The 14,459-nt window shown below is 45.3% G+C and overlaps 1 protein-coding gene across 3 annotated transcripts in view; it reads left to right on the forward strand.

Moving 5' to 3' along the window:
• Positions 1-14,459, forward strand: part of SPRED2 (sprouty related EVH1 domain containing 2) — a 121,901-nt gene that overhangs the window by 94,669 nt on the left and 12,773 nt on the right. For all 3 annotated transcript variants that reach the window (XM_021087443.2, XM_085019045.1, XM_021087444.2), the window contains 2 exons: positions 2,551-2,719; positions 5,056-5,120. In XM_021087443.2, the coding sequence (XP_020943102.1) occupies positions 2,551-2,719; positions 5,056-5,120 (234 nt within the window). The remainder of the gene's footprint in view (positions 1-2,550; positions 2,720-5,055; positions 5,121-14,459) is intronic.

The raw sequence follows: 14,459 nt of genomic DNA on the forward strand, positions 1-14,459 counted from the left end.
CTACACCACAGCCACAGCAACACCAGATCCTTAACCCGCTGAGTGAGGCCAGGGATCAAACCCATATCTTCACAGAGATAATGTCAGGTTCTTAACCCACTGAGCCACAGTGGGAACTCCCTTGCGTAGTTTTTTTAAAACCTCCAGGAGTTCCCGTTGTGGCGCAGCAGAAGCGAATTCGATTAGGAACCATCAGATTGTGGGTTCGATCCCTGTCCTTGCTCAGTGGGTTAAGGATCTCACATTGCCATGAGCTGTGGTGTAGGTCGCAGACATGGCTCAGATCTGGTGTGGCTTTGGCTGTGGTGTAGGCCGGCAGCTACAGCTCCAATTAGACCCCTAGCCTGGGGTCCTCCATATGCTGTGGGTGCAGCCCTAAAAAGACAAAACAAAAAACCTCCAACAAGAATACATAACCACTTATTTCCGCCCCACTCCCATCCATCTCATTTAAAAGGATATTTTTTAAAGCCTTTCTCAAGTTTTAAGTTAATGCCTAAATTTCATTTTAGAGGATTTATAATAGGTTATGTCAGAACTTCAATTAGAGGGGTGATACCTGTTATGAAGATTGAAGCCTTTGGATTTTTTCATTTTTTTATCATTAAACTTAATGCAATAATGTAGTTTTGTTTAAGAGGACAAAGAGACGGTTTCTGGTCCCCTCCCCATCACATATTTAGGTGGCCAAACTTTACTTTTCTAAGAATTTATTAAACTTCTCTAAGAAAATGTACCTTTGGAATCATCTTAAATTCAGGAAATGTCAACCAAAGACATTTTTTTCACCCTAAAAATACAGAGAAACTGGAAGTCTTTGTTTTTACAAATAAGTTTATTTTGAGACTTTGAATTGAGACTATTAAATTCCAAAATAGATAACATTTGTTAGTTAAAGCCTTGGTTATTTGGATTTCCCCAATTTGGAATGGGGCTGGGCTGACATTTAATCATTGCGCTATTCTTAGGGGGAAAATGGCTGTAATAAGCAATTTAATCATAAATAGAACTGCGTGAGGGAACTGTTGTCTTCTTTCAATACAATGTAATAAAGTTAAATGCCTGGGAATGCTATTTGATACACCAATTTAACTATTATTCTCATGTGTTTATTAAGTTAGGGAACATTGATTAGGCCAGGCTTAATTTCTGTTTGCTTAGATGTATTCTTGAAACTTGTGCTCATTGAAAGATATTCTCTGCTTTGAATTTGTACTAATTTAGGCGGGCCTGTACACTTTCCCATCCCTTAGTCTAAAATCAATAAGATCTCATTTGGTTAAACGTAGAACTTTGCCAGCACAAGATCAAAGCAAGTAAAACTTAGCAAAATCATTTTGGTGTGTATATAACAAAGCCATCGAAGTAAATAGTGTCAGTATTTTGGAATTATCTATGAAAAAAACAATGGCGTTTACATTCACACGATTGCAATGCCTCTTTTATTCTATAACGTTAAACTCTGGTATCTTTACCTATAATAGCACTGCGCTATACCCAGAGGGAGTTATTTTATTAAACATGTTGCTCTTTGGCAGTCTAGTTACAGGAATAAGATTAGCACATGAAACTGTTAGAGAATAATATGAAGTCAGTACTAAATTGTGAAGGTGACAAAAACAAGTGAATAAAAAGAGTAGGATGTTCTGGGATATCCTGGGAAGTCAGTGTGACTGTGAGTGAGCAGTCGGGATTCTCATTGTTCAGTGCTTTCAGAGCACATTTGTGTGTGTGTGTTCTCCTTGATTAATTATGTTGGTGTTACTTCCGTCGTAGAGATAAAGAGGTCGAAGGTCTGGGACAACCAAAGCTATAGTTTGGTAAAAGGCAGTTCTGAGACTATTGCGAGAAATTTGGAGACCATTCTACTAATCCAGATAAAAGGTTAATAGAGACCCACATCAGGGTAGTAGCAACAGAAACAGCGTCGATACAAAAGATGTTGAAGGAAAAATGAAATGGTCTTGGTGATTAATAATACAAGGGCTAGAGAAAGCAGAAGAGGGAAAAGAAAACCACAGAGATTGGAGCCAGCATGAATGAATAGAGAGGGGTTGGCATGGCTAGATATGGGGAAGTTGGAAGAGGAAACAAGGGGCAGAAATTTCAGAGCAGGTGAAAGATTTTTCTCAGTGTGCTGAATTTGAGGTCACTGGGAAACACCCATTAGGACAGAGGGAGGAAGATTGAGAGCTGTGAATACAACGGCCCTAACTTAGATGCAGTCAACCTGAAACAGAGCAAAGCCCCAAGACAGAGCCTCGGCTTGGTGCCCCCCAGTCAGGGGCAGAAAGAAGGAAAGTGAGTGAAATGAAGGGGGTGGTTACGGAGCAGAGCAATGCAGTAAGGACCACTGAGGGTGAGGGCGAGGGGCCAACGAGGAGCAGATCGTCAATGGAAGCAGCCAAAGCCTCCACAGATACATGAAGGCAGGGGGGAGGGTTTTCCATCCTTGCCACCAAGGACGGATAGGTCCCAGTTAGATTTTTGTAACCAGACACCATCACGACTATTGGACAAGTAACCCGCTTGTGTATTTCAATCCTTCAGGTGGTGTTGGAGTGCTATGTGAGAAAGGACTTGGTCTACACCAAAGCCAACCCAACTTTTCATCACTGGAAGGTCGACAATAGGAAGTTTGGACTTACTTTCCAAAGCCCTGCTGATGCTCGAGCCTTTGACAGGGGAGTAAGGAAAGCAATTGAAGACCTTATAGAAGGTATAGCATTTATCACTTCACTCTCAGTGGGACTATGGGAAGTTTCTAGGTTCTTTTCAATCTAGTTGTCTGCCCTCATCTATTTGTGCATTATTTGCCGGGGGCCAGGTCAGTAGAAGCAAAAACTTTAGGAACATCCAAGGAGAAGAACGTTTCAAGTCATAGTGCAGGGGAGGAGGAGTTGGTTTTCAGAGTAAGGGGTGATTCCAGTTGGCTTTTAGATCCTGCTCTGAAAAGACAGGTTCTGAACTTCCATAGGAATGACTTTTTGATGGATCTCATCTTTCCCTGAATGTTGAAAACTGGCTTTGGTCTGATCTATCTTGATTCAGAGGTAGAGAATGGATCCTAATGGGCCGGAAAAGGCTCCAGGCCTTCCCATTGCCTGGAGAAGAGCCCAGGAGTGTGGCTGCCACTGGAAAGGAAAGGGATCTGTGACTCCTCAGTCCCCGGGGGAGCGGCTGGTAGACACTGTCTTGCATTTAATCGTGGCCTGAAAGGCTCCTCCTGGGCAGTGAGGTCTTGTGGGATTTTCTAGAGTGCACAGAAGCAAACCCACAAATTCTCCACTTCAGCACATTGAGTTATCAAATCAGAGGGTTCATGGCGCCATAGCCAGGGCCCCGTGAAAAAAGAAATATCAAGCAAGGCATGGTAAAGTCACATTCAGAATGTGGGGAAGTCAATCACAAGAGAATATATGTTTAATTTGTATAAGAAAGAAATGTGTTCTGAAGTCATTTTCTCCATTGAATCTGTGAAGTGCAACCACGCAGTAGCCAAAATCAGTTAAAAAATAAATAAATAAATAAAACAGTGTTTTTCACATCATAGGTCTGATGTAAGTGGCAGCTATGTAAAATCTTGCTATTAAACATAGCCTCTAAGTGTTTAGAAAACAGCCCCTGCTTTATTGGTAGATGTGTGCAATATGTCCATGTACTTCATCAGTGAATCTACACACAAAATTTGATTCTCTCACTGGTAATTTTTTTCTCTGTATACACTACCTAGCTCTGTTCTAACAAACTTGCCTTAAATACTGATTGACTAGAGTATTTCTTTTAGTAGAGGAAACCCCCCAAAAGATCCCTAGGACTAGCACACAGGCTATTGTGGGACCTGTTTTTCCTCCCGTGACCCCTCATTGGAAATTTAACTATTTCTCATTCCTTTCTGAAGAAGACTTCTGAGTTCAGTTTTATGTAATAGCACAATATATTTTCTACGTGCACATTTTAAGACCTAACCAAGAAAAGGAGAAGATAGAGACTAAATTTCTCTTTCAAGACATATCACTTATGCAGATTGAAATATATTTTTCCTTTTGGCCATTAACAGTGTCAGTTTATTTGATCCACACATTACAGGATACTATTAGGAGGGAAGGGAGCAAGTTGTACTGATTTGCCAACCAGAGTGAAGAAGGAGATAAACAAATAAAGCAACCGAACCCGTTATTCCCTGATAGAATAAAGTGGGTTTTTTGACATGAGCCTAAATGCTGGCCTGTAAAAATGGAGAAAACTCACTGCTGCCTTGATTAGTGCAAGAGGAAACCTCTTTGCCCAGATATCAGCTTAGAAGATGGCTCCCAGAATCTGGGGCTCAGAGTGCAGAGTCTGAATTGCAGAATAGGAGGTGACCGCATGAGCTATTTATCAAACCCCTTCATGGGTAACTGGAAAGCCCAGAGATCTAAGTCCAGTTTCACAGTGAGATTATGGTGGGTCTCACTGGGCTTCTCCAGTGCTTTTCTCACGACGCAGGGGACGTGGGGGGTTACCGGTGGAGGCTAGTCGTGATGCCTGCCCTTCAGAGCAGTAGGCAGACTCTCCATGCACCTGCTCTGTGGTGCTTCTGTGTGCTTTTTCTCCAGTGGCAAGTGCAGGAGTTTGAGGGATTGATTGGGAACAACAATAGGCAAAACTCATTGAGGAAACATCCTGGCTAAAATCAGTTAAAGAAGAGTAAATTGGAGTTCCCACTGTGGCACAGTGGGTTAATGATCCAGCTTGTCTCTGTGGAGGTGTCAGGTCAATCCCCAGCCAAGCACAATGGGTTAAGGATCCAGCATTGCTGCAGCTGTGGTGGAGGTCGCAGCTCCCGTTCAGATTCGATTCCTGGCCTGGGAACTTCCATATGCTGAGGATATGGCCAGAAAAAAAGGGGAAAAAATGTAAATTAAAAGCATTTAATTTCCAGGTAACATATTTCTGCTGATGATTCACATGGGAAAGGAGTGGACTGTGGTTTATTAAAATATACTTTTTAAATGATTGGCTCTGACTTGTCCTCTTTGGAAACACTCTTTTGTGGGTTTTGTGTCTTTTTAGGCTCAACAACATCATCTTCCACCATCCACAACGAGGCTGAGCTTGGTGATGATGACGTTTTTACAGTAAGTTCCCATTGTGCTTTGCTTTCCAGATGAGTTGGTGGGTAATCAGGGCGGGGTTCTGTTCAGGGGCATGAGAGACACTTTGCAGTTGGCATTTGCTGTTGGGGTGCCATCGGGGCAAGCTCTGTCTTGTCATAATTTTGCTCCCCAGATTTGCCCTGGTCACCAGGGTTGCAGTGGTGCCACAAACCATGTAGTGTCAGCTCTCTTGGAGCTATCCAAGGCTCTCCCCAAGGCTTCCTTCACATTTAAGGTGAGCAGCCCTCATAGTTGACCTGGCACTGTCCTAGTTTTGGTGCAGAAAGTCCCTAGTCCTGCAAAATACATAGTTCATTCTTGGGCAAATTGGGACAACTGGTCACCCTACTCTCAGGGTCTTCCATTAACACCACCCCCACCCAACCTCTCTGGCATTGTAGGGGGCGGAAGGCAGGGGAGTAACCTTCCTGATGAGTAATTAAACATCTGATGAGAGTCCTGAAGGCTGAGTTGAGGTTAGGGCCAAATGCGCTAAGGCAGGAAAGGGCTTGGATATTTTGACACAGCTTGAATTAATGGGCTGTAACTGGAGACAAAATGATTTCTCAGCTTGCCCCTTCGCTTAAATTCTGTGCTTCTAGAAGTTAATAAACAGTTCAGGGTGCACCTGCTGTGTGCTTGGTGCAGCGAGGAGCTGTAGGGTAGCATTTCAAACTCTGGGCTTTGACCCACGGTAGGAAACACATTTAAGTTGTAACCTAGGACACACAGCCATAGACACCACAAGCCAGGTCATGTTTCATGCTCTGCATCCTGATTTTTTTCCTCTTCTTCTCTATTTTCTTTTGCTTTTTATTGTGAAATTTTCTAAGCACACAATTTAAAGAATAGTGCAGGGACCACCAGTATATTCTACACCTGGAGTCGGCAGTTGTAATATTTCGCCCCATGTGCTTTATCTGTGCATACATGTGTACACACGGGCACACACATGTACTTTCTGCTGATCCAGTTGAAAGTAAGTTGCCTCTAAATACTTGAGCATCTCTTAAAAATAAAGCATTCTCCTATACAATGCTATTACTGTACCTAAGAAAATTAATAGGAATTTTGTAATATCATCTAATAGGTCCCTGAAAACCCTTCAGTTGTCCCAAGAGTGTTTTTTATAAGCTAGTTTTTTATGTAATACTGTAAAATATTGGTCGCAACCCTTTATATTTGATTTCCTGACGCGCTCATTTTGCAACTAGTGATTTGAAAAACACTACTTTGGGAAGACAGGTATGGGAACCACAGCTCCAGTCCTTGTGGAGGCAACAGGGCGGTTTGGACAGAGATGAATGAGGTGGGCCTGTGAGAGGCTTAGAAACCAGCCCTGGCCCCTTTATGGGGAGCAGGGTGAGGGGCAGAGAAGACCCCCAGGAGCTGAGGCTGGACTGGCCCTCAGTGACATTGGAACAGGGTTTGGGAAGGGGCTTCAGGGCAGGGGACGAAGACGGCGGCAGGACACCTGGGGTGGGTTGCCTGAGCATCACAGACCCCAGCCTGATGTGAAGAGGGAGTGCTGGGGTGGAGGTGGGGTGTCAGGAAATGAACTCAGTTGTGCCTCCGTGGAGCGGCTGGTGTGACGTGGCTCTGAGCAGGCTTCCCATAGCGCTCCAAGCAGATCCTCTCAACAGTTGGCATGTTGCTTACATCTGTTCCTTTGTCACATTTTGAGAGACAAACAACAGCAGGCGGGTTAAAAGGTGGCTTCCTGTGCTCCAGAGCGAAACTGTCACTCGCAGCTGCTTCCCAGCTACCTGCCAGAAGTGATTTATGGGATCGGGAGAGGGCAAGAGCGAGCAGGGTGATGGAAGCCAGCATCCCTCCTGGTTGTGTCCTTTAATCCACAGGGAATCAACGCGCTGCTCTAGGGTGACACTGAGTGCCTGGAAGAAAACATAGAAACAGCCCTGCTGCTTCCAGACACTCAGAAACTCACTGCAGGAGGTACACAATTTAACTGCATTCCCTGTGGGCCCTGATGTAGACGGCCATTGCCCTCATTCCACTTAATAATGGTACCTTCCCAAAGACAAGCCCAGTCATTAAGCCATTGACTATTAGCAGCATTGCACGTAAGGGTGGGAGTGTCATCGGGGGCTAGCCCACCAGGTTTCCTGTTTGTTCATGAGCACCCTGTCATGAGACTTTCCGTCCTAAGAAGTCAGGGAGATTTCTGAACGTGGGAGCCAAGGAAGCGAGCAGCTGCATTAACTCCTGCATAGCCGACAGCTTCCCAAGGCTTGTTGCTTTCTAAAACTTCCGTGGCTAAGGCAGATGTTTAGAACTTGGAACTCATTTATTATAGAAAGGGTATAAATGGTGAAGGGCCTTCTTCCAACTTACGATGAGCCAGAATGAGAACTTTCTCAGAGAACAGTTGTGTCAGAGAAAACCTACAGAGGGATAACTTGAGGAACCGAGAGTAGATCTTCTGTTTTTGTCACTGGAGCCAGGGCTTCTCTCCATCTCAGGGGATTCCTTGGTCCCGGGAGGAAAACCAGACACTGGGGACAACGTGGGTGGGGGTTCTATCTTGGGCATAAAGTGGAAGAAGGGGTGCTCCAGCCACCTGTGGAGTGGTTGTTTGGCTTGGGTGCTTGGCAAGCGTGGGCTTTCTCTGCTTACACGCGCCTGACTCTCAGCCCCTCAGCCAGCCCGTCCCCCTGACTTCTCAGGATGATAAAACCGTGTTACAAGTCATCCACATGAAGTCAGCATCCCGCACACACAGTCACACATGCACACTCTGCCCGTGCGTCTTGCCAGTCACCAGCCCCGTTGCTTCTGCAGCATGAGCCCTCTCTTGCCCCTGCCACCGCCGTGGCACATGTCCACATCTTTCCTGGCAAAACCCACCAGAGACTCCTGATTAGCAACCACTCTGATTTTCTGAGGCTTGGGCTAGTTATCCATCTGTGTGTCTCAATATTTCTCCCTCAACCAGTTTGATTATTTCACATTTTACTCATTGACTTTATTGTTGTCTTGGGGGACCATCTAAAGGTAGGTGATTTTGAGGGATTCACAGTAGCTTCATGTCGTGTTTTTCTAACTGTTTTCTGCTGTGTTGCTGAATCTACAACTAGGAGGTGAGCTTCTGGCATCGTCACCCACTCTAAGCTTCTTGTTGCCTCGCATGGACTTGTTCCCGCAGACAGTCCCCTGTCCTGCATGGGAGACCTCAGTTACAGTGGTCCATGCAGGTGAACACAGACACCTAGGTGGCCAGGGTGTACACGGCACTACCTATGGGTGTAGGACGGAATTCCAGTGCCTGAGCCACTTGATACAGATTTGTAAGATGAGATAAAAGAATATAAAGCAATGGGAACAAAGGCTAGTGTTCCATCGCGGGCATTGGGGTGCATCTCTGAGAATCAGCGTGCTCTCGTCCGTGCCTCCAGCAGACGGCTTTTCACTTCTTCTCCAAACCTGGAGAACCTTGAGAGGGACGGAACTGAAAGACCTTCGAGTCTGTTCCCTCCTTCATGCTCTGGTCTTGGGGAGGAGGTTCGGGTGAACTTGAGAGGTGAACAGTGTAGCACCGTGGATAGGCTGAGCTGATTTGCTCCCTGGCTTGGGGCTGCTTTCTTCTCAGATCCCTCAGTCAAGCACTCTGAGGCCAGAGGGTCTGGAGCCAGCCAGGAAGAGGGTAATCAGAATGGGGAGAGAGTGAGTGCAGAAAATGGATTGTCTAGAACTAGAGAAGTTCTAGCTCTTATGGTCATTTAATGAACAACTTTCCTGATTCCTGTTTTATAGGATTGGGTCCATTAAAACCTGGAGGTTAATTTACTGCTGCAGAGTTCTGAAATCATTTACAAATGTTATCAGCATCTTCATGGCTAGACCAGGAGAATTTTAATACGCTCTTGGGAGGATGCAGCTGCAGAGTACCCGTCCTTCCAGAGCAGGCTCATCTAGAATCTGTGGTCAAGTGTGGTCGGTGCTTCAGCTGTCATTGTGCTGAGTGGCTGGATTCTGGCTCTAAAGCTGGGGGATTAGGGAAATGTTTGCTTTATAGAAAGATATTCGGGGGTGTATAAAATAGCTAAGCCTTCATCTTCCATAGTAAGAAGGCCTTAAAGAATATCTAAATCTTCAAATCAGCAAATAGTAATCTGACAAGATGTCATTGAAAGGATGGCGAGAAATACAAGAAGAAAGAGCCACAGGAGTTGAAAGTGTGTTTCTCTGTGGAGAGTGAGCAGCTAAGAGGAGGGGCGAGACTGCGATTTGCGATATTACAGGATTTTTTTTTTTTTTTTTTTGCCTTTTCTAGGGCCGCATCCGCGGCATGTGGAGGTTCCCAGGCTAGGGGTCTAATCGGAGGTGTAGCCACCAGCCTATGCCAGAGCCACAGCAACACGGGATTCGAGACGCATCTTCGACCTGCACCACAGCTCTCAGCAACGCCAGATCCTTAACCCACTGAGCAAGGCCAGGGATCAAACTCGCAACCTCATGGTTCCTAGTCAGATTCGTTAACCACTGCACCACGACGGGAACTCCTGATATTATTTTTTTTTTTAAAGAAAAAACGAGAGGGAGTTTTCGCAGAGGGAGGGGATCACAGAGGAGGAGGAATCAAGCCGCGCTGATTAGTGTCAGCAGTCCTGGTTTCCCCACCACCACCACCTGGGCTTTAAAGAGACACCACGGAAGTTGAGTTTTGCGCCTCTCTATGCTCTTTGTCTGGCTGTTTTTCCTGCCTGGCGTAGGCAGCAGCGTGTCCACCATGGAAAGGAAGGCCCCTGAAAGGGAGGAGAACTGACAAGAGTTAGCTGGAAGTGTTTGGCTTGCTGGGAGGCCAGACTAGCTGTGGACATGCCATCTCCTTAGGACTGTAGGTCTTGGAAGGGATTTTGAATTCACATCAGATCAGCCAGCTTCCTTCTGGTCAACAAAGTGGGATTTGCCTCCTTGTAGAGACACAGTCTTGAAAGCAGCTCAGAGTCAGATGGCGACTTGCCTAAGATCACCCTGCTGGTTCTTCATGGGGGAGCGACTGACAAACACCCTCTCCTCACCTTTCCCTTCCGCCCCCGCCATGTTTCTCCTCCTCTGTTGAATAGTGAGACCATAATAGTGATATGGCCTTTCAGCTGTTCTGTTTTTTTTGGGGTTTTTTTTTTTTTTTTTTTTTTTTTGGTTTTTTCTCGAGCTGCACCTGCGGCAAATGGAGGTTCCCAGGCTAGGGGTCGAATCGGAGCTACAGCTGCTGGCCTACACCACAGGTCACGGCAACGCTGGATCCTTAACCCACTGAGCGAGGCCAGGGATCGAACCTGCAACCTCATAGTTCCTAGTCAGATTCATTAATCACTGAGCCACAACAGGAACTCCTGTTCTATTTTTCATACAGCAACCTTATACAAGAGTTCAGTTTTAGGGTCTCTTGGACCCAGGTCAGAAAGGGGAGAAGAGATACCAGAGAATAAATATGTCACCAACACCAAGTGGCCCATTCATGTGACAAACTTGGCGCCTGAGCGAGTGTTACAGCCTAGAAGTCCCCAGAATAGCAATAGGAAAACCTCCCTTGTATTTTTTTTTTCCAACCTCCTAGGTTTATACTCCCCCCTAAGTATTGTTTCTGGATCAGAGCAGCCCTTCTCCATAGGGAATCCTAATTAACCCCCTCCCCTATGGCATCCATCCTATGTGAGGAGTTACCGTAGTCTCTCCTGTGCACCTAGAATAGCAGTAACCATGTACCATCCATCGCAGAACTGGGGAGAGTCATTCCTAGCGTTTTGTGGGGGTCTGAATTCTCTCCTAGAATCCAGTTGAAGAGCCTGGTTATCTTTTGCTGTCTCACCATACTTTATTTCTTTAGGTAGGGCAGTCCTCCTTCACATAGGAAAAAATGTCTGTTAGGACGACGACAGCTTGTGGCCATGCTTTTGCCCGGATTAGAAAACTTGGTTCTTCCTCATGCCCTATGCTTGAACCCTTGACATCCTGTTTATTACACAAGCTGCATTTTATGACTTTCTGGCTATTCAGAGCAGTTGCCCCTCATGACATCTTGAACCCTTTCCCGTCCACCCCAGGTGTTTTCTAAGTGTGGTTAGAGCAAGTGGTTGCAACCAAAGTACGAAGCAACAGTTTGTTTTTTCCTAGATGAGCTTTTGAGTCTTTGCAAGTTGTGCTTATTTTCATTCTTAATGAAAGAAAAAAGAAATGAATGTATGGGAATTTAAAAATATGAAGCTTTCCCTTATAGAAGCAGGAGAGTACAGAATTCCACAAAATTTTCCTTTTCTTGAAGAGTTTTTTCCCACCTCATCCATTCCCAGAACACATTCAAACTGAAGGCAAAACTACCAGTTTTGTAATAAATGGGGTTTGCTTACTGATTTTTTAAGAAAGAGGATGTTTTCCAAAGGTGAAGGGGGGTGTGACTCCTGCTTGTGCCGAGTTCAGAGGCTGGGAAGAGGCCAGGACCCTAAACTTGGTTCTCCCATTAATTAGCTGTGATCATTGCTCCTTTTGGACTCAAAACCTTCCAGGGTGAAATATTTCCTTTGAGTTTGTGTTTGCTGGTCCAAGGGGAGGGGAAGGAAAGACACTGTGGCGGGAGCCGGCCCTGGCCCTGTGCCCTGCACCTTCACTCGGTTACTGTGTTTGGTTCTCACAACCAACCATCAGGTACTTATTGATGCTCTGGTTCTGCAGATAAAGTCACCAAGTCTTGGAGAAGTGAAGCGACTTGTGCTCAGTTCCATCCTCTGTTCACGCGAATGCACACCCCACATCTACTTGCTGCCTTTCAGGGAACTTAAAGAAAAGGAAATATTTATTCAGTTTCTTTCAGTAGATTTTGCATTTCACATTCATATATGAAATATACCAGATACTCATCATTGCCAAAGAAGCTCGGTGATGGACTTTTCAGCTAGTACATTGACTTAAAACCTCAGCTGACTCTTCAGTGGCACTATGAGGTGGTTCTCTTGGGCCCACCTGAGAGCCCTAGTCTCATTTTAGAAGATCAGTTGATCAAAAATGTTCCTGTTAGAGTTCCCATTGTGGCTCAGCAGGTTAAGAACCCGACATAGTGTCCATGAGGACACAGGTTAGATCCCGGCCCTCACTCAGTAGGTTAAGGATCCAGTGTTGCTACAAGCTTTGGCATAGGTTGCAGATATGGCTCGGATCTGGTGTGGCTGTGGTATAGGCCGGCAGCTGCAACCCTAATTCAACCTCCAGCCTGGGACCTTCCGTATGCCACAGGTGTGGCCCTAAAAAGGGAAAAAAAAAAAGTTTCTGTTGTCTCTGCTGTTGGAATTAAGGGATTAGGGGATAGAGCAGGGAGAGAATAAGTAAAGAGAAAGTAGGTTGAAAATGTCAGTTACCTCTACAAAGTTTAACTCGTGAAACCACAGTGGTTTATTAAGAAAAGCAAGACTGTTTGGGGGGAAGGACAGCTATGGTTTATAGGTGACACCAGGGAAAATACTGCTGGCAGAAACCCAACCCCGTATGGGGTGGCGTAGAGGTTCTCAGAAGATTGGGTGGGAACTGCTTACCGTCTGAATGACAGTAATTATCAAGCTCACATTACATAGTGAGAGGAGGATCTTTTTATTCAATCTGTAATATTTGCAATGGCTAAATTAAAGCAATTAAATATCTAAGGCTCAAAAGCTTTGAAATGCTCTCAATTTCAGGAAGTCCAAAGGCGTTTTGTTAGCTCACGAACTTGTGTCTTTCTTCATTTATACATATATCATCTCATCTTTTTAAACTGTGGATGGTAAGATACTGCTATTTCCATTTTATTAATTCATGCAGAGTAGATATTCAGGGTTACCTGACACCTGCTTCCTGCTCACAGCCCTGCCAGAGAAGCCAAGCTGCGGGTTTATCAGAGTCCTTTCATTTCCAAATTTCACCTACTTTCAAAATTTCGAGACATAAAACTTTGGGAGTTCCCGTTGTGGCTTAGTCGCAACGAGCCCGACTAATATCCATGAGGATGCAAGTTTGATCCCTGGCCTGAATGTTCAGTGGGTTAAGGATCCAGCATTGCCATGAGCTGTGGTGTAGGTCGAAGACACAGCTCAGATCTGGCATTTCTGTGGCTGTGGCGTAGGCCAGCAGCTGCAGCTCCAATTCCACCCCTAGCCTGGGAACTTCCATTTGCTGCAGGTGCTAAAAAGAAAAAAAAAAAAAAAAAAAAAGGCAAGAAGGAGAAAGAGAGGGAGAGAGAAAGGAAGGAAGAAAAGAAAGACACATAAAACTTTTTTTTTCCTCTTTGGCCACCCCACAGCATATGACATTCCTGCATCCCAGTGCTCCAGACCCCACCAATCCCACTGCACCATAGCGGGAACTCAATATGAAACTTTTTTTTTTTTTTTCTCTCCTAGGGCCACACCTGCAGCATATGGAAGTTACCAAGCTAGGGGTTGAATCTGAGCTGCAGCTGGCAGCCTATACCACAGCCACAGCAACTCGGGATCTGAGCTGCTTCTGTGCAACCTACACCACAACTCATGGCAACATTAGATCCTTAACCCACTAAGCAAGGCCTGGGATCGAACCTGAATCCTCATGGATACTAATCAAGTTCTTAACCCACTGAGCCACAATGGGATCTCCTGAAACCTTTTTTTAATGTGTAGGAATTTCATTTTTTTTGTTGTTGTTGTTTTTTCACAGTAGAAAAATGCCCACTCTCTCTGCCCTCTGGGTCCTGGACAGGATAATGTCTTAGCGTTCAGGACAAAGTCATCCCTTTCCCCCCACCAGCTGCCTCTTAGACCCACACTGCCCACTAGCAGGGATTGTAAAAGAGCGTGTACTGGGCTGGTTTCCTGCTCTGCTGACCTCTTTAAAAGAGGATACCTGGAACCATCGTAGGTCCTTAGGACAGGTGAGCCAGCACTACCTGTTCCCAAAGTCCTGTTGACAAAATGGGGGACAGCTTCCTGTCTACCAGTGAAAAAGGATTGCCCATAGGCCTTCCAGTCTAATAGCTGCTGAGGGGAAGGGCTTGCTTTGCTGAACAGCTAGAAACAACAGCTCAGCCCCAAACCACCGAGCCAGGAGTTTCCTGATGCCTGCATCCATCCAAAGACAGGGTGTTCCGTGTGATTCCTCTCCTCTCCCAGCCTGCGGTTGAGAGGCAGGGTATATACTTACACATAGAAATGCACATGTGTCTACCTGCTTTTTAAAAATTAAAACAGGAAGCCCTTGCAATAGTAAGAATATTTAATATTGCTTTGGTTCTTTCAGCTACTAAAGTCTGTCTTGGTGGTGCAGTGTAGTAAAAATAATACAAACTGGGGTCATAAC

Source organism: Sus scrofa, chromosome 3 (assembly GCF_054392235.1).
Source record: "Sus scrofa isolate SSC_HxYL_T2T_F1_AM1 chromosome 3, Sscrofa_HxYL_maternal_Yorkshire_Landrace_v2.0, whole genome shotgun sequence".
NCBI lineage: Eukaryota > Metazoa > Chordata > Mammalia > Artiodactyla > Suidae > Sus > Sus scrofa.